The sequence below is a fragment of the Centropristis striata genome, chromosome 17 (genome assembly GCF_030273125.1).
Source record: "Centropristis striata isolate RG_2023a ecotype Rhode Island chromosome 17, C.striata_1.0, whole genome shotgun sequence".
Classification (NCBI taxonomy): Eukaryota; Metazoa; Chordata; class Actinopteri; order Perciformes; family Serranidae; genus Centropristis; species Centropristis striata.
Window position 1 is genome coordinate 3,934,583 of NC_081533.1, and position 19,885 is coordinate 3,954,467.

At 36.3% G+C, this 19,885-nt stretch overlaps 1 protein-coding gene across 1 annotated transcript in view; it reads right to left on the reverse strand.

Moving 5' to 3' along the window:
- Positions 1-19,885, reverse strand: part of LOC131989470 (uncharacterized) — a 299,290-nt gene that overhangs the window by 119,646 nt on the left and 159,759 nt on the right. Inside the window, exon 3 of the mRNA XM_059354702.1 lies at positions 8,512-10,191. Within this exon, the coding sequence (XP_059210685.1) occupies positions 8,512-10,191 (1,680 nt within the window). The remainder of the gene's footprint in view (positions 1-8,511; positions 10,192-19,885) is intronic.

A 19,885-nucleotide genomic window follows, 5' to 3' on the forward strand; every position in this document is an offset into this window, starting at 1 on the left:
GTCACCGACAGAAAAAATCTGTCACCAACAGAAAAAACCTCACCATTTTTCTGTGCATTCTTTGATGGGGAAATGAAGAGCTGGAGAACGTCCAAGTTTCTCAGTTTAACAAAAGTTTTATTACAATACGTCAAAAAATGTGCACTTTACAGAGATCTCTGGGTTCAACCTTAACTCATGTCCCTGAATACAAACAGACGTGTTTCAGTTCGTGAAGTCTGAACCACGACTCCCTCCCTGGAACCCATTAAAATACTAACATTTGTTTACAAAACATGCTGGTCGATTTCCTCCAGGAAGTCCCGCCCTCTTGATCGCTGATTCGCCAGTTTTAATTAATACAACGGCACGTCATGCCACCTGGTTGCTTACTGCCGAAACCAGGCCTTGCCTTGGCCTACTAACAAACTTGTTAGCACAAACATTTTTCCTTGTTATGACTTACAGACATTCTCTCACGGGATTTTCATTCGGCCTTCTGTGGTCTCCCCTCTCCAGACACACATACACACATACACACTCACAAATGCACATACACACAAAGCAAAAACTATGCATCAATATATCTGGATGTCATTCTTTGTGAGTTATAGAATCTTAATCAGTTTAAGCAAATGGAAAATATGTAATTAAAGTAATCATAGTTTTCTACATCAATATTAACACACAAACACAATCAATGTATCAAATCATATTGTCTGACTTAATATAAATGCATAGAGATATTTATTACAGTCAAGGTTTGACCTTTGATAGTGACCTGCGTCACTCACAGAGAACAGAGACAAACCACAGAAGCAGAAATAAAGCATAAAACCATTTACCAATATAGAAAATAATCAATTATTTTAACAATTCCCTCTTTTGGCCTAACATTCATTAGGCCAACTCAAACAAAATTATGAATAGTAGCAATATCAGTGAGCAGCAAAGCATTTCAGAGTGGATTAATGTCATTTGATATGGGGAAAGGGTTTTACCTTCGATGACCATGGAGATGCAAAACACAGACAGAACAGATATGAGAAATACACACAACACACAACACCACTATGCTTGTGTCATCAATATGTCAATTTCTGTACATAATATAGTAATATTACCACCGTCCACTCTCCCCCTCGGCTCCAGGTGACACAACAGGAAGCACTGATATGGACTTGCCCAACGTGGTTCTGTCCACTTCCTGTTGATGACCTTCAGCCACACACACTCAGAGAGTCTTACACTCTTACCCGAGCTTTTCTCTGTCTGGAGCTGTCACGTCTCCTGGACCTGTGTGGACAGGAGGCTTCCAGTGCAGTTAATGTACAGCAAAAGGACACATGATCCAACTGTGGTAAATCCAGGGGCACCCCCCTTTCACCCACAGTGGCTGGTCCTTTAAAACATTTACTGTAGAATAGTGAAGCACACTCAGTGGAATGAAACCAAAATGTAACGCAAAATATCTCAGTACACTGATAACTGAATCAGTATCGGAGAATAAATTGCAAGAAATGTTGGGGCAAGAATATAAATTCAGGCAGATTGTGAGTTCAAACATCAAAAAAAAAAAAAAAATGCTTTTAGCCTTTTCAAAAATCTATTATCAAATAACTTTGACCAATGGGGTAAAAACAGACTGCATGTAAAACGGCTGCAATTTGCTATATAAATATATATTTGCAATATAATGAATGGACAAAATTTAAATATGCTGACGGGACTTCTGATAAATCCCCCCTCTTTTATTTTTTAATTTTTTAATTTTTTTTTTCTAACTGGCCTTCAAGACAAGTTTCACTCTGTCTTTTATAATTTTGTCACCAACGTCAAGGCCAAAATGTTATGCTATTTTTAACAGCTGCTCTTTTGTGCAGAAAGCCAATAAGCTCCACTGAAAGGAGAAATAAAAAATAAAAATATAAAAAATAACTCATCAACACTTGTCATACTTGGGTGTGTGCAAAAAATCAATACACAACCAGCCAAACACTATGGCCTAGACAGTAAACAATGCTCCCCTCTAGCTGACTACCTGACCATTACTAACTAGCTAATCTCAACCCTAGTCTTCATGTGATGACCAGCGGTGGGTATTTAAACACTGAAACTCATGGCGAGGTGAAGCAACCAGAACTGGCCACTTCCCCTTGACCATGATGTGCTCCCGAGACAAATGCTCTAACCAGAGCCCCCACAGCACTAGTAAAACAAAAAATAAGACGAAACCCAAAGGGGTAACGCCACTTGGCCTCACAGGGGAACATTTGTTTACATTACAGTAACATTCTGCACACCAGTAAATTACAATTATACTACGCTTCCACACAGAGCAGGAAAAAAACTCCTCCACCCAAAACACAACTCATAAAGGAAAACAAAAAAACATAAACCAAAGATAAAAGTCAGAATAGGTAAGTGAGTGTAACTGTTAATTTGAAAAGAAAAATGTTATGTCTCCATAAACAAAACAATCAGGCCTGAAGGAGAGAACAACACCAGGCAACCTTGGAGCCTCTGTCTCTCTGCCTGCTTCTCTTTTTCTTTCCACACTGAAAATAACTCAAAAGATTTACTTAAAAAATATATTGTCAGTATTTGCACACAAATGATTTCAGTAAAATGTAATGCTGCAATATCAAGTAACACTCACTTGCAAGTATCAAGTAAATTTTTCATTCCATAAAACATAACAGTTCTGAAGATATTAAGTAACATTTACTTAATTCCATCCAAGTTTTAAATTATATTTATTTAACCAAATTAAGTAAAGTCTATTTGTTTTTTCATAAACAAGAACATCATTTTACTCAAAAATGTAAGAACACTTTATATATCTGTACACTGTAAAAACAAAAAACAATAGCTACTCAATAAAAAATGAGGCAACAGATTGCACGCAAGGAAGTGCCTGTCAATTAGAAACAGACAAAATTCTCTTGATTTAGAATTACATACACATAAAGATTATATTTAATATGATCAAAATAAGTAGAATACTTCTCAAACATTTTTATATTTAAAGTTACTTAAACAACTGCCTCAAAATCAAGGACACATTTATATTGAATACATTTATCAAATATATTAAGTAAAACAAAGTGACTACAGAACAAGTCAATTAATCACCTTTGACTTTGTAAAAATAAAATACAATAAAAACTGAGCAGGTAAAATTTTAACCAAAATAGAAACTGGCAAAGCTGTTTTGCTGGACATGAATATTTCATTAGACTGTGCAGGTGTCCCAATTATTTTGTACTTATTACAGATCTGGAATAGTACTTTTTAAATATGTAGTGAAAACTTATCACCCTCTTTCAACATTCATTACAGAAATCACACACTCAGACACGCTCAAAAACGTTTCACTCACACAGACATGCTCAAAACAACTTCTGGGGGAAGGTCAAGACAGAAACAGTCTTTTAAACTTTTAGCAGTGGTATAAGGATTATTCATACCCTTATTTAAATGGAGAAACCAAACGAACAAACAAACAAAAATAAAAAATGTACAAGTACTGCATTAAAATTTGTACTAACATTAAAATTTAAAGATGTATCTCCAGCTAAAGGAATTTAAAGTAAGACTTAGTATATTTTTTAAAAGAAAAATATCCAAATTTTGAGTACAAGCAGGGTAGTGACTGGCCTTGACCAGTGTGTGGATACTTCCAACTATATTTTTATATGTATAAAACATAGTAATGTAGTATTTAAACGTATTATCACCATTATTAACCTACACCACCTGCTACCATCCCCCACACACACAAGCACACTCACACCCATGCAGCACCTACTTTTCATCTCACACACCTGTTTTCATCCCTACATTGTGTAAAGACATGCTCTTTAAATTTGACTTTGAAGTGTTTAATGTTTGAACATTGTTTTAATTCTTCAGACATCCCATTCCAAATTTTTACTCCACTGAATGAGATGCAGAACCTTTTTCTATGATATATATGTTCAGATAAATTACTTTGCCACACATGCTGCTGAGTCACAGATTGTATTGGACGCATTGCCCCGTGTTATGAACCAGACTGAGAAGCTTCTACAACATTTAAAAGAAATGTTGCGCTCAGACACTTGGAGTTAACTCAGTTCGCACACAGTTTTAAATACAATCTTGACAGAGTCATCAATTATTAAAACAAACCTCCCACAATACCAACAGACAATTCTCAGAGTAGACACACAAGACGTGTAATCTTTAAATTCAATCTATGAGAAAAGACCCAGCCCATACATTTCAACCCTTCATTAATCACTCTGATTGATTATTATATAAACACACATGTTATTAAAACTTCTTGATTAGAACAGTCTTAATTAAAACATTTTGATTGGAATATTTGATTGGAGAAATACAGCGAGACACTTTGCCTCCTGATTTTTGGCCGGATTTTCTAAAAAGAAAATCCCCCTTTAATCAACACAGAGAACCTTATTCTCTGTCTTCAGGCTGGATTAAAATCACGTAATCCACCTTTTCTGCAATTTATACAGCGAACTCCAAACGTCGGATTCCTGTTTTCGGCAAGACATGTCCAGTCTTCCTTTACATCAATAGGCCTTACAGCGGGACCGTTATCCCCTGTCTTCGAGCTGGACAGTCGTATGTCCCCTCTTTCTTCTATTTTTATTTTATTTTATTTAAATTTTTTAATTAAAATAAATGTTTTTATTTGTTTTATTTATTTTTTTATTATTTTGATTTTTTTATAAGTCAATAAATCTTCTTGACGTATTGTATTTCTAACTATGACATCTGTTTTCTATTGACAACAACTCAATTTTGCAATTAGGCCAATTTGCACAGATTTTATTAAAAAGGTTTGTGCTCACCTTCCTTTTTTAGGGTACCCTGCTGTTGTCAACAAAGTCTGGATGTCAGTGGTATCAGCAATAATTCAGGCTGTTATCTATTTCCAAAGAGAATTACAGGTTAAATTTCAGATCAAGCATATATAAAAAATTAATTTTAATACTCACGTCCTCCAGCTTCCACTCCCCATCACGTCAGGGTCACCATTTGTTAGAAAAATTGCATGAGGAAACCTTGAAAATTGATAATCTGTCACCGACAGAAAAAATCTGTCACCAACAGAAAAAACCTCACCATTTTTCTGTGCATTCTTTGATGGGGAAATGAAGAGCTGGAGAACGTCCAAGTTTCTCAGTTTAACAAAAGTTTTATTACAATACGTCAAAAAATGTGCACTTTACAGAGATCTCCGGGTTCAACCTTAACTCGTGTCCCTGAATACAAACAGACGTGTTTCAGTTCGTGAAGTCTGAACCACGACTCCCTCCCTGGAACCCATTAAAATAACCTTACAATTGTTTACAAAACATGCTGGTTGATTTCTTCCAGGAAGTCCCGCCTTCTTGATCGCTGATTCGCCAGTTTTAATGCATACAACGGCACGTCATGCCACCTGGTTGCTTGCTGCCGAAACCAGGCCTTGCCCTGATCTACTAACAAACTTGTTAGCACAAACATTTTTCCTTGTTATGACTTACAGACATTTTCACACGGGATTTTCATTTGGCCTTCAGACACACATACACACATACACACTCACAAATGCACATACACACACAGTAAAAACTATGCATCAATATATCTGGATGTCATTCTTTGTGAGTTATAGAATCTTAATCAGTTTAAGCAAATGGAAAATATGTAATTAAAGTAATCATAGTTTTCTACATCACATTAACACACAAACACAATCAATGTATCAAATCATATTGTCTGACTTAATATAAATGCATAGAGATATTTATTACAGTCAAGGTTTGACCTTTGATAGTGACCTGCGTCAGAACAGAGAACAGAGACAGAGAACAGAGAAATAAAGCATAAAATCACATACCAATATAGAAAATAATCAATTATTTTAACAGTAATAAATATCTCTGTGCATTTATATTAAATCAGGCAATATGATTTTGATACAATTATTATGTTTGTGTGTTAATGTTGGTTTAGAAACTTTGTTTACATATATTTCATTGTCTGCTTCATATTTTTTAGACTTTTAGAATCTATGTGAGACAGTGAAAATCCTTTGGCTCTGTAGGACATAATATCTTTGTTATACATAACAAGACATAATGTTTTTGTTGAATGTTCTGGAGAATAGGCCAGGTCAGGATGGCCTTGTCCGGGGCAGCAAGCAACCAGGTGGCATGACGTACCGTTGTATTAATTAAAACTGGCGAATCAGCGATCAAGAGGGCGGGACTTCCTGGAGGAAATCGACCAGCATGTTTTGTAAACAAATGTTAGTATTTTAATGGGTTCCAGGGAGAGAGTCGTGGTTCAGACTTCACAAACTGAAACTCGTCTGTTTGTATTCAGGGACATGAGTTTTTGAACCCGGAGATTCTCTGTAAAGTGCACATTTTTTGACGTATTGTAATAAAACTATGTTAAACTGAGAACTTGGATGGCCTCCTGCTTTTCATTCCCCATGAACGATCTGCGCAGAAAAATGGTGAGGTTTTTTCTGTTGGTGACAGATTATCAATTTTCAAGGTTTCACCAGACAAAGGAGCTGCTTCATATGAGCAGCATTTTACTGTTGTCAGCATATTAACAACAGAATATATTATAATATAATTATGGACATACACACATACAGCTCTACAGGTTCTGTAAAGAACAATAAAAGTATTCATGTGATTTAAAAAAAAGATAAGTTTAGACTTTATTTATCCCGCAGTGGGGGAATTTAGTTGTCACAGCAGCTCAGAGACAGATACAAAGATATAGAAGACAGAATAAAGAGTATATATCATATCACAATATATATCATAATCATTATGAGATAAAATGTCATTATTATGAGATAGAATATCATATTTATGATATACAAACTCTAAAATGTGAGATAAAAAGTAATAATTATGGTATTAAATATCATAATTATTAGATAAAAAGTCAAAATTATGACATAAAAAGTCGAAATTAAGGTTCCTTTTATTTCAACGTTTTATCTCATAATTTTTGACTTTTTTATCTCATAACATCAACTTAATATGGGCAAAACTCTCTCAACAAAGCCAAGTTTTAATTTTAATTCTTTAACTGGCTTGATTATCACTTCATATCAGTCGGCTCATAATATCTGAGGTGTTCGCTGGATTTGTCAATGAAAATGCAGAGTTGAGCTTATTTTCTTACACTGATGTTAATATCAAGAAATATTACCAAAGACACATACCTCAAGACGAAGGAGCTGCTTCATGTCAGCAGTATTTTACTGTTGTCAGCATAGGGCTCATTTTAACAACAGAATATGCTGTTATCTACTAATTTATTGAGGAAATTAACGAATGATTCCTTCGTGAGAAATAAAAAATATTTAAAACCTGCTTTTCTTTGAGTAATTTTAATACAAGATAATATATAGAAAAAAATACAAAGATTATGATGAGTATACAAATCAGACAAGAATAGCAATCATTATAGACCTATAAACATGATTACCAGCAGTAATGCAAACACTGCTGACGTGGACAACTTCACTCAAAGGAACTAAAAGTTACAGAGTTTAATAGTTAAAGAGTTTATCAAATCAATCTATCCACAACAATATATATGGCAAGATGAAACGTTTAAAAAAAAAAGAAACTAAATACAAGTCAACAAATTGAAATAAAATAAAAATTCTCAATAAACATAACACAGAATGAAATTCCAAATAAAAAATATATTTTTTTCAGGTGTTTAAAACTGGATTCAGGTAAGAATCTTCAATAATTATACATTTAAACATTTTTATTCCATGTTAAATCTCAACGGGTTAAATAGCTAAAGCTGTGAGTTAAATGTAGTGTATTATAAGTATAGAGTGATTTGAAATGGAAATATTCAACTTAAGTACAACTACCATAATATTTTGCTTGAGTACAGTACTTGAGTAAATGTAATGAGTTACATTCCAGCACCGATTACAGGCTGTGCAGGTTTTAATGCTATTTATTATCTTACTGGTGTCAGATAATTCATAATAACGACCATGTTGATGCTGAGAATGACAGTAACAACGGATCAATGTTTAAAATTATAGTTTGATTTTATCAGAATTCCACAAGAATAAAGGTTTGTTCAGTCTAAGTTTGAACTCTGGAGTGTTTTTGTGTCTCTGTTTATTCATCTCCTCTTCCTTCTCACTGGATCAAACCACCTCAGTCAGACTCAGTTACTGTTGTCAGTCTTCAGTTTTAGAGAGAAGCTCAGAATATAACAACACAGTACATGGAGAGGAGGCATGAAGAAATAACTAGCTTGGCTCTAAAAACGCTCAATGAGACGTTCTGTGAATGCATTGGTGAGCTTTAGGGGCTCTACTATCAGAAGACATTTTCCAAATTAATCACACAAAGACGGTTTGTCTACAGTATGACTGCATTGATGTTGTCTCAGGCTCTTTGCTTTAGTGAAAGCATGGCCACATTGGCCACAGCTGTATGGTTTCCCTCCAGTGTGAATGCGTCGGTGAACATCTAGATTACCCCTTTGCGAAAAGGTTTTATGACACTGGTCACATCTGTATGGTTTCTCTCCAGTGTGAATACGTCGATGTGTTTTCAGGTTCTGTGCTGTGGTGAAAGCGGTCTCACACTGATCACAGTTGTACGGTTTCTCTCCAGAGTGAACACGTCGATGATAATCAAGAGTACCCTTATGCGAAAATGTTTTATCACACTGGTCACATCTGTATGGTTTCTCTCCAGTGTGAATGCGTTGATGCAGTCTCAGGTGCTGTGCCGTGGTGAAAGTGTTCCCACACTGGTCACAGCCGTATGGTTTCTCTCCAGTGTGAATGCGTCTGTGAATATAAAGGGAACTCCTATGCGAAAAGGTTTTATCACACTGGGCACAGCTGTATGGTTTCTCTCCAGTATGAATGTTTTGATGCTGTCTCAGGGACCGTGCAGTGGTGAAAGTGTTCCCACACTGGTCACAGCTGTACGGTTTCTCACCAGTATGAATGTGTTGATGCTGTCTCAGGGACCGTGCAGTGGTGAAAGTCTTCCCACACTGGTCACAGCTGTACGGTTTCTCACCAGTATGAATGTGTTGATGCTGTCTCAGGGACCGTGCAGTGGCGAAAGTGTTCCCACATTGGTCACAGCTGTACGGTTTCTCTCCAGTGTGAATGCATTGATGCAGTTTCAGATGGTGTGCAGTGGTGAAAGTGTTCCCACACTGGTCACAGCTGTACGGTTTCTCTCCAGTATGAATGCGGCGGTGAACATCAAGGTTACTCGATTGCGAAAAGGTTTTATCACATTGGTCGCAGCCATACGGTTTCTCTCCAGTATGAATGCGTTGATGTTCTCTCAGGTTCTGTGCCCTGGTGAAAGTGTTCCCACACTGGTCACAGCTGTACGGTTTCTCTCCAGTATGAATGCGTTGATGTTCTCTCAGGTTCTGTGCCCTGGTGAAAGTGTTCCCACACTGGTCACAGCTGTACGGTTTCTCTCCAGTATGAATGCGTTGATGTTCTCTCAGGTTCTGTGCCCTGGTGAAAGTGTTCCCACACTGGTCACAGCTGTACGGTTTCTCACCAGTATGAACGTGTTGATGCTGTCTCAGGGACCGTGCAGTGGTGAAAGTCTTCCCACACTGGTCACAGCTGTACGGTTTCTCACCAGTATGAATGTGTTGATGCTGTCTCAGGGACCGTGCAGTGGTGAAAGTGTTCCCACATTGGTCACAGCTGTACGGTTTCTCTCCAGTGTGAATGCGTTGATGCAGTTTCAGATGGTGTGCAGTGGTGAAAGTGTTCCCACACTGGTCACAGCTGTACGGTTTTTCTCCAGTATGAATGCGGCGGTGAACATCAAGGTTACTCGATTGCGAAAAGGTTTTATCACATTGGTCGCAGCCATACGGTTTCTCTCCAGTATGAGTGCGTTGATGTGTTCTCAGGTGCTGTGCGGCGGTGAAAGTGTTCCCACACTGGTCACAGCTGTACGGTTTCTCTCCAGTATGAATGCGTTGATGTTCTCTCAGGTTCTGTGCCCTGGTGAAAGTCTTCCCACACTGGTCACAGCTGTACGGTTTCTCTCCAGTATGAATGCGTTGATGTTCTCTCAGGCTCTGTGCCCTGGTGAAAGTGTTCCCACATTGGTCACAGCTGTAAGGTTTCTCTCCAGTGTGAACCTGTAGATGACACTTTAAACCTCCAGCTCTTGTGGAGAATTTGTCACAGAGCTGACAGTGGTGATGTTTGAGTCCCTCTCTTCCTCCCCGTTTCTATAGCAACATACAGACAGAAGGAGAGAGGGTCAGTGAGATGCCATGGTAGAGCAAGTTATCTAAAACCATCAATCATATTAAGAGTCTGTAGAACATAACCCTCAATGTTCAAAAAGCACCAATAACCTATCATACTATCATACTATTAGTGTCATCCTATTAAGCTCAATTCAAGACTTTACTGTCCCAAACACAAGAAAGTGCTGGTGGCCCAAACCAAAGCAACAACAGATTGGAGCAAAAAAGGACCAAAATTTAAATAAACAGCCAATATAAAACAATTTCTACACAAAGGAAAGCAAACAGTGAGGGAGATACATTTTATTTTGTATTGATACCTACTTTATTTTTTTGGAACCTTGACCTGAAAAACTATTTTAGATTATTTTAGAGTTTAGCATTAACAATGTATTTTATATATTTGGGCTTGAACAACACATTTAACGTGTTCTTCTGTAAAACTTGAATACTTGTCAATCAAAGCTGAGCTTGTGATATCTTCACATATCACTTAGGCGTAAAAAGGAAGCTCTAAGTTTGAATGAAATGGTGATATGATTTATATTGTGGTATATTTTGATATTAAGATGAATCTAAATAAAAATAATACAGTGATATGATTTTTTTCCAGATAGCCCAGCAGTATTCAAACATTATTTTTTATATTTTTAGGGCAGATTGAAGAGAAATGTTTTCTCTTCTCAGACATTCTACTCTGGAATCAATGGGACGTACAGATTTCTCTCAGTGAGCCTGAATGTGACAGAAACTCCAACCAACTGTCCCATAGAAACTAATGAGAACTAGGACCAGACATTTCTAGAAGAAACAGAGAAAGATAGTTTTCTAACCTGCTACCTTGCTCACATATTTTTTTAAACTACAGACATGAAACTTACATTAACCTTCATCAGAGACTTTTCTTCCAGATGATACTAATATTTTGTAGTTAGGACTCATCGTGTTTAAAAAAATAAGAGCAGTTTGAGAGCTGAGCTCTCCATTAAATGACCTTTCTCAGCTGTTATATATAGTGTGCCCCTCCCCTCTCCACTCTCTAATGCTGCTCTAATCACACCAGCAACCAGAAGAGGCAGGATGAGCCAGGCCTTCAAAATAAAAGCCCAGAATGGTATCTGGACAATATGCAAAAGTGCAATGCATTGTGGGAGCAGTGAGCCTCATTGTTCTCTGTGAGGATTCTCCTGAGGACTCATGAAACAACAACAGAGTCTCATCAGGATGAAACCAGGAAACACTAAATACTCAAAGATTGTTTCAGCATCAAGAAGAAACCTGCAGCGGTTCAAACTGATGATTTTACTGTTTATGATTTCATTAATATTCACACATGTATGTGTCTAAATTCTGCCTGCACCAACTTACATTCACACAAACAAATGTCGCCATTTTTATCTGCAGGGAGCAGAGAAGAGTCTGATTCTGATAAAGTTACACAGAGAAGGAAAAGTTCAATAAACTACTTTTGATTTGATGGGAAAAGAAACTAAAGCTGGAGCTTTTTAGAGCTGATGGAAGTGAATGTGATCAGAGTTTATTAAAGCTGGAACCAGTCTGTAGTTTGTCCCTCACAACAAAGAAAAACACGTGAACACAAAGCCTGGAGCGGTTTGAAGCGGTTTTACAAGCTCACATTCACACATGAACAACCAGGAAACCCTCCCCCACTGAGCCGGACCCCCCAAAGAGACCTGGATCAGGATTTAAATGCCTCCAGGAACAAAGAAAACCGTTTTTAAGAAACTCCTCCGACTGCAATCTGTTACTTTGGAGCTCAAACACACAAAGAAAACAGAAAGTATTTCATCTGTTCCACTCACTTCAGAGCTCGAGCCTGCTGCTGGTCTACTGGGGACCTCCGGGTCCTGGTTCTCCTCCATTCCGCTCTGTGCTTCTTCTGCTCCTGGTCTTGCTCTTGCTCTTGGTCCTGCTCCTGCTCCTGCTCCTGCTCCTGCTCCTGCTCCTGCTCCTGCTACTGGTCCTGCTCCTGCTGATGGACTCACTCTGGACTGGACAAAGCGTCTCGTTAAGCCCCGCCTACATCCGGTCCGCCCTCTTCTTCTGTTTTATGGTTTGCAAACAACTTTCAGGATGATTAGCGCCACCTTCTGACCGGCAGAGCTGGAAGAAGTATTCCGATCCTTTACTGCAGTAAAAACACTAATACTACACGGTGAAATGACTCCACTACATTAAAAGGCTTGCATTCAAAACTTACTGATTAATATATTACTGAAATTTAATATAGTGTGTATTATATTTATGTATATTTATATTAGTCATAATATAGCATGTCGTCCAAATTTTGAAAAAGAAGAGTCATATTTTAATGTCATTCAAAATCACAGAAGAAGTCATAGTATAGTATGCCGTCCAAATTAAAAATAAAAAAAGAGTCATACTATATTACTATAGTATATATTACTATGTCAATTTTTGTCAAAAATGGTCAAATTGTAAAATCCTTAAAAATTCTAAAGATGACTTTATTATAGTCTGTTGATAAATATTCGAGCAGTGGTTCTCAAATGGGGGCACATGAAGGCACTCCAGGGGGTACCTGATATTTTAAAATATACATTTAAAAAGTAGCATCCATGCAAAAACCCTTTAAAAAAATATTTAATGAATATTTTAGGAAAATATAAGTATAAGTTCATAAAATTAATTTCATATTCAGTAGGTATAAGTAGGTAGTAGGTAGGTAGGTACATTTAAACTTTAACATTTATTCTCACTGGGAATATGCTTAACACATTTATTAGAGCAGCTGTCATAAAAATGAGAAAACACAAATAGTTTAGAAATCTTTCAAAAGCTTGTTTAAAACTAGAATGTTATTGTTATTTATTTGGCAAAGAACAAACTGAATTCACCTTTTTATAGCCAGATTTGAGCCAGAAGTCAGAAATTAATCAAGAAGAACATTTAACCAATAAAACTCATTTTTTTCTGTTCAGGAATGCAAATAAATAACTATAATGTGAGATCTTGATCAAGAAATAATAATGTATTTTACTATTTTTACTTTTTTTTTGTAAAACAGTAAATTTGAAAATTCATGGATGACAATATTATTTACATTTTCGCATTAAAAATATCATTTGAGCTTCTACATACTGCTGTATTAACCATTACGGAAACAAAACAAATTATTTATTTTTTTACTAATGCTGTTAACTTAGGACAGCTGTGGCACAAACAGCTGCTCTCATACATTTGTTAAGTACTGTACAAAAAAATCAATGACATATATGTTAACATTCTACATTCATATAACGAGAAATGTTATTATTATTCTGTTATGCAATTTTTCAAGTGTGAATTTACAGTTACCTACTGGCTACTGAGTATTATTACTATTACATTTCTGTCAAATAATTCTACAGCAGCATACTGCCACATCACAGTACTTTACTGTAAATAAATAAATAAAAAAAGTTTAATAAAGTCATTTTACAGTGATGAATGAGAGGCTAGTGTATATTTCTTTAATTTTAAGGATGATAGTGAAAGTATTTTCCAGCTCATTGGGTTTTCTGGCTTGAACACAACCACACACTGTTTGAATCTGAGTGAAGAGCGCAGCAGGAGCTCACAGAGAAACAGAGAGATGGCTGTGAAGGTGGTGGTGGAGGGTTAAGAGAGGAGGAGCTGGAGGAGGAGCTGTGTGACAATGAGGAGCAGCTGAAGGAGAAGACAGCAGAGAGGCTTCAGGGGTCACAGGGGAGCCAGTGAACATTAGTGATATGTTTAACAGTTGGAGTCTTTAGATTTTTATTCATTGTTGTGTATCTTTGTTGTTTTAACCCTGTGGAGCTCCAAAAGCTCCAAATAATCCAGACTTGTTGACTCCATCAGACTAGAAAACAAAGCAGCGTGGAGCCCTACTGTAAATTTACCTCTAAAGTTCTGGCTGTAAACTCCATGAGGCCAGTTTCAGTTTGATGATGATATACCAAGTAAAACTGGAGACAAGCTCAAATAGATTTAGTATCAAATGATAGAACTGGATGGAACCCTCTTATATGGTAGATTTGACACCTTTGTTCACATTTGCAACATTCAAAATTCTTTATTGAGCACGATAGTGTTTTCAAAGTAAAAAAAAGATTCAAAATCACATTTTATGTTGGATTAAAGGACTAAAAAAGACACAAAATGACCAAAAAAAAGACACAAAATGACCAAAAAAAGACACAAAGTGACCAAAAAATACACAAAATGACCAAAAAAAGACACAAAATGACCAAGAAAGACACAAAATTACCAAAAAAAGACAAAATTACCAAAAGAAACACAGAAGAAGACACAAAATGACCAAAAAAAGACACAAAATTACCAAAAAAAAGACACAAAATGACATGTTTCATTCTGTGTGTAATGGATCTATACAATGTGATATTTTCACTGTTTGAGTTGAATTGATGACACAAACTTTTCTATCTTATTCTAATTTTTTGAGATGCACCTGTATTGTGTTAATTACTGACCCATTTTTTGAGTTTATTTCTTCTGTTTAAGAAATAAAAAAATAAATTGTGAGTCCAGTGTGTGTGGCTTGTGTGTGAACAGAGACAGTAGATGGGTGCGTCTTGAACCTTGAATCTTGAAACTTGATCCAGCTGTTCAACAGGAAGTATGACATCACACAGTGACACACCTTATACTGAGAAACACTCTTAACTCTCTGGAGGCTTTTTGGTCCATTTAGTCCATGTCTGACTCCTTCCATCCTGTATTCACCACTTAAATCATGTTTAAATGCCATGTTGGTATATTTTTTTCACCTATATGACCTGATAACAATAATAATTGATTTTTTTATTTTGATTTACTGGATTAAAACATTTAGAACCAAAAAGAAACAAAGAAACACCAACATAAATGTGATCTTTTGATTGTGTGTGATCCTGTCATCAACTCTGGTTTTTATTCTAGTGGGACTATTTTATTTGGGTCTTTTTTAGTCATTCTGTGTCTTTTTAAGTCATTTTGTGTCTTTTTTTAGTCATTTTGTGATTTTTTTTTTTGTCATTTTGTGTCTTTTTTGGTCGTTTTGTGTCTTTTTTAGTCATATTGTGTCTTCTGTGGGGGTTTTTTGGTCATTTTGTCTTCTCATTTTACGTCTTTTTGTTCATTTTGTGTCTTATTTTACTCATTTTGTGTCTTTTTTTAGTCATTTTTGTGATTTTTTTTGTCATTTTGTGTCTTTTTTGGTCATTTTGTGTATTTTGTTGTGTCTTTTAGTTATTTTGTGTCTTTTTTTGGTCGTTTTGTGTCTTTTTTTAGTCATTTTGTGTCTTCTCATTTTATGTCTTTTTTGGTCATTTTGTGTCTTATTTTACTCATTTTGTGTCGTTTTTAGTCCTTTAGTCCAACATAAAATGTGACTTTGAATCTTTTTTTTAACTTTCAAAACACTACCATGCTCAATAAAAATAAAAAAATGTTGCAAATGTGAACAAAGGTTGCAAATATACCATATTTAGGTGACATATTTTGGTGACCCCAGAGGGTTTAATCAGCAGTAAGGCACCAGTGTGCAGCAGTCAAACCACCTCTGTTTGGATTAACGCTGATGATTTCCTACTCAGCACCAAAAGAAGCCAAACGTGTTGTTGCACGAGCAAGTTTCCATTAAAACATAAACACGAGAGCTTTGGGGTCTGTGTTGTTTTCCATGAAGACAAACAGTTTTATTCAAGATTGAGTTACAAAATGAATCAAACATATAGTAAAGACATTGACAAAGGTATAAATAATCATTTTAACCTGCACAAATCTCCAACTTTACCTCTAGAGACTCAACCAGCCGGAGGAAGGATCATTTATTGCTTCTCAAATCAGCACAGAACAGTTCCAGCTGCTAACATGAAGCTCAGCAGGTGTTTTAATGATCAATCAGCCTTTAACACTATAAAGGTGGATTAACACAATCAGCCACTGGAACACAGGACAATTATCAGATATTTCATAAGAAAATCAGCCGTTTCCAGCTTTAACAGTCATTTACCACATTAACAATGTCTAGACTTTATGTCTGTTATTTTCATTTTTAAAAATTGTGCCTTTCTTTCAAAAATAAGGACATTTCTAAGTGACCCCAAACTTTTGAGCGGTAATGTATATATCTTCACATCATGTGGAGTTCAAGTCGCAGCCTCAACAAGTAAATAATCAAAATAAAATGCAAAATATGAATGGCCCTGCAGCTGCCCGTTTTCTTAAACTATCACTGGTTATCTGCCTGCACAGAGGCGGGATCTAAGGAGCATTATAGTTGAATTTGTTTGTACTTTACACTATGTCTGTATTTTTTAACGTGCATTGTTTTCTTTTGTGAGATTTTTTCAGTAGTTAAAGGATGGAGTCTCAAGAACTATCTCCTACTGAACACCTCAAAGACTAAGGAAACGATCAGAGATTTCTGCAGGTTCAAGCCCCCCTTCAGCCAGTGAATACCTGTGGGGTGGACATGGAGGTGGTGCCAAGTTCTAAGTATCTAGGTGTTTACCTGGATAATAAGTTGGACTGGTCCCTAAACACAGACGCTCTCTACAAAAACGCCTCTTTTTCTTCTCTCAGCTCAGATCTCTGGACATGTGTAGTGCGATGCTGCAGATGTTTTATCAGTCTGTGGTGGTAGTGTGTTGTTTTATGCTGCAGTCTGCTGGGGAGGCAGCATCACACACAGAGATGATCAGACTGGTCTAAAGAGCTGGGTAGAACCTGATAATGTGATAACCCCGATAATGTAATTAAAATCTGCACTTGAGTCCATTGAAAATGTAATAAAACCTGATAATGTAATAACTTCCTGATAATGTAATAAAGTGCATTTCCCAATAATGTAATACACTTTTTTTTTTACCAATAATGTAGTAAAGTATAACATTAATGGAGGTTATTACATTATCAGGTTAGCCTTCATTTCGCTAGTCCTGATAATGTAATAATTCCCCAATATTGTAATAATGTAACAGCAGACCACCCATTACTTGAACTTATATTTTTAATGCTAAAATATAATTATTGTTGTTATCTATGCATTTTAAAATTTACTTTTTTACAAAAAAAACTGTAAAAAATAGGGAAGCATGTTATTATTTCTTGATCAAGATGTCACATTATAGTTATTTATTTGCATTCCTGAAGAAAAAAAAAGAATTTCAGTGGTTGAATGTTCTGCTTGATTAATTTCTGACTTCTGGCTCAAATCTGACTATAAAATGTGAATTCAGTTTGATATTTGACAAATAAATAACAATAACATTTTCGTTTTCAACAAGCTTTTGAAAGTTTTCAAACATATTCTTGTTTTTCTCGTTTTTATGACAGCTGATCCAATACATTTGTTAATGACTGTATGTTTTGTTGTGACTGTGTGTTATATCAAAGTATTAGTATTAATTAGTATTAGTGGCATTAGCTCCACTATCCAGTGTAGCTTTGACATTGGCCTGTAGAGGGCGCTGCAGCTCCTCTGCAAAAAGGACTCTATCAGGTTTAGTTTAGTGTAAAAAGTCACACAGTGACACATTTCCACTGAGTAACAACACTATTAGTGTTATTAATATTAGTATAAGTTTATACAGTAATTCTACAGCAGCATACTGACACCTCTCAGTTCTGTGCATAACCTGAAAATATAGATTTCATGGATATCTCAACATAGTTTCTAAAAACTATAACTGTAACTATAAAAAAATTCAATAACTTTAATTATTTTAACTTTAAAACACAGGAATGTAACACACTGCAAGATACTGTCATATCAGTAACTAATGTCATTCCAATGTGTGTGTGTGTGTGTGTGTGTGTGTGTGTGTGTGTGTGTGTGTGTGTGTGTATTCCTGCATGTCTTCGGGGAAAAGATTCTGGCGTCATTTCAATTTATATATATTTTAAATCAACTCAACTTGTGTTCTTTCTTTTTCTTTTTTATGATTAATGTCATTATAACTGTGTTATTCTGCACAAAAGACATTTTTGAGTTGTTCCCACTTCCTGATCCTGCTGATTCCACAGATTCCACTTTTATCGCACTGAAATAGAAGAACACAGTGAGTAAGATGTATTTAAAAAATCCCTGAATCATCATGGGGTTGTTTCAGAGGGTTTAATGATTGTTGGTCACATAAAGGTTAGTAAACAGCTGGTGTTTACGTCTTTAATGATGAGAATGAAAGTGAGCGTCTTTTTCTCAGCTCTTCCGCAGTGGTCAGACACCGCCCTGTTTATTACTCCGCACCGAGCGAAGAGAGCAGCTCAGAGAAATGTTTGTCTCGGTCTTTGTTCATATTTAATTAAAGAGACGACACAGAGGAGCAGTTTAAGATTGGCACAGTGCTGCAGAAGAAGAAGAAGATCGAGTCTGTTGAAGAAGTCCCAGGTAAAATCTCTTGTAACCTACAAGTGTTCATGATTAAAATGACCAGTTGAAGTTTAGTCTAATGCTAAAATGATGGACTACAGATCAGATTAGGTTCATACTTGTATTCCTGGTTGCTACTTGAACATGTTGTGAATATATATCTGTATTCACTCTCAACATTTAGCTGTGTCTCCTTAAGGCCTCCTCTCAAACAGGCAGTCTGCTCTGATTGGTCAGTGTTTGTGTCACTTCATCTGAATGAGCGTTAAGGCCCAGTGACAGCACTTTCTGCCTCTACTTCACTATATTTATAACATCACAACTTAAGAGAAGAACTTCAATCTGTGTGAGTGGATGAGTTTAATGATCAGATGGTTGATACTATGGACCATGGAGTGTGACTGCAGCTCTAAAAGGATCAACTAACATTACTTTTAACAAGTTATTTAAACTTTATACCAATAATAAATGACTTTCTGTTGTTTTGGGAAATGTTGTCAGTGACTGGTTTGACCCCCTGTGTGTGTGTGTGTGTGTGTGTGTGTGTGTGTGTGTGTGTGTGTGTGTGCGTGTGTGTGTGTGTGTGTGTGTGTGTGTGTGTGTGTGTGTTGTAGTAGGAGAACAGCGACTGGTCTTCGCAGGCAAACAGCTGGAGGACGATGCTCTGCTGGTTTCATGTGGAATCCATCATGGGGCAACCATTGAGTTAATTTACAGTATGGAACATTTACTTTATTTTAAACCCATTCCCTGTATGTTTCCTCCTGCGACACATTTTAATAAAACAGCAGAGCTGCACTTCACTGTCCTGACAGTCAGCTCAGCTGACATTTTGTGGTGATTTGTTAAAAAATCCCATTTTTCATTGATAATCTGATTTAAATTAAATTGTTATGTGCTGATCAATCCTTCAAAACCTTCACTGGCAGCCTGCTGTTTTCAGACTTCAATAGAAAATCCTCCTTTAGTTTTACAAAGCACATGTGGGACATGCTGTCAGTCTATATCCCCAGCAGGTCTCTCCAGTCACAAGGTGGAAATCAGTATTTATGCTCCTTTTCTTTTAAAACCAAACTAGATACCGTTCTTTTCACTGGAGCATTTTCTTAATGAACACACTGTACTTGCACAGAGTGTTCATTTGTAGATGTGAATGTGTTTTTATGTGTCTGTATGCATGGATGTCTCTATTTACACATTGTTGTTCTTTTA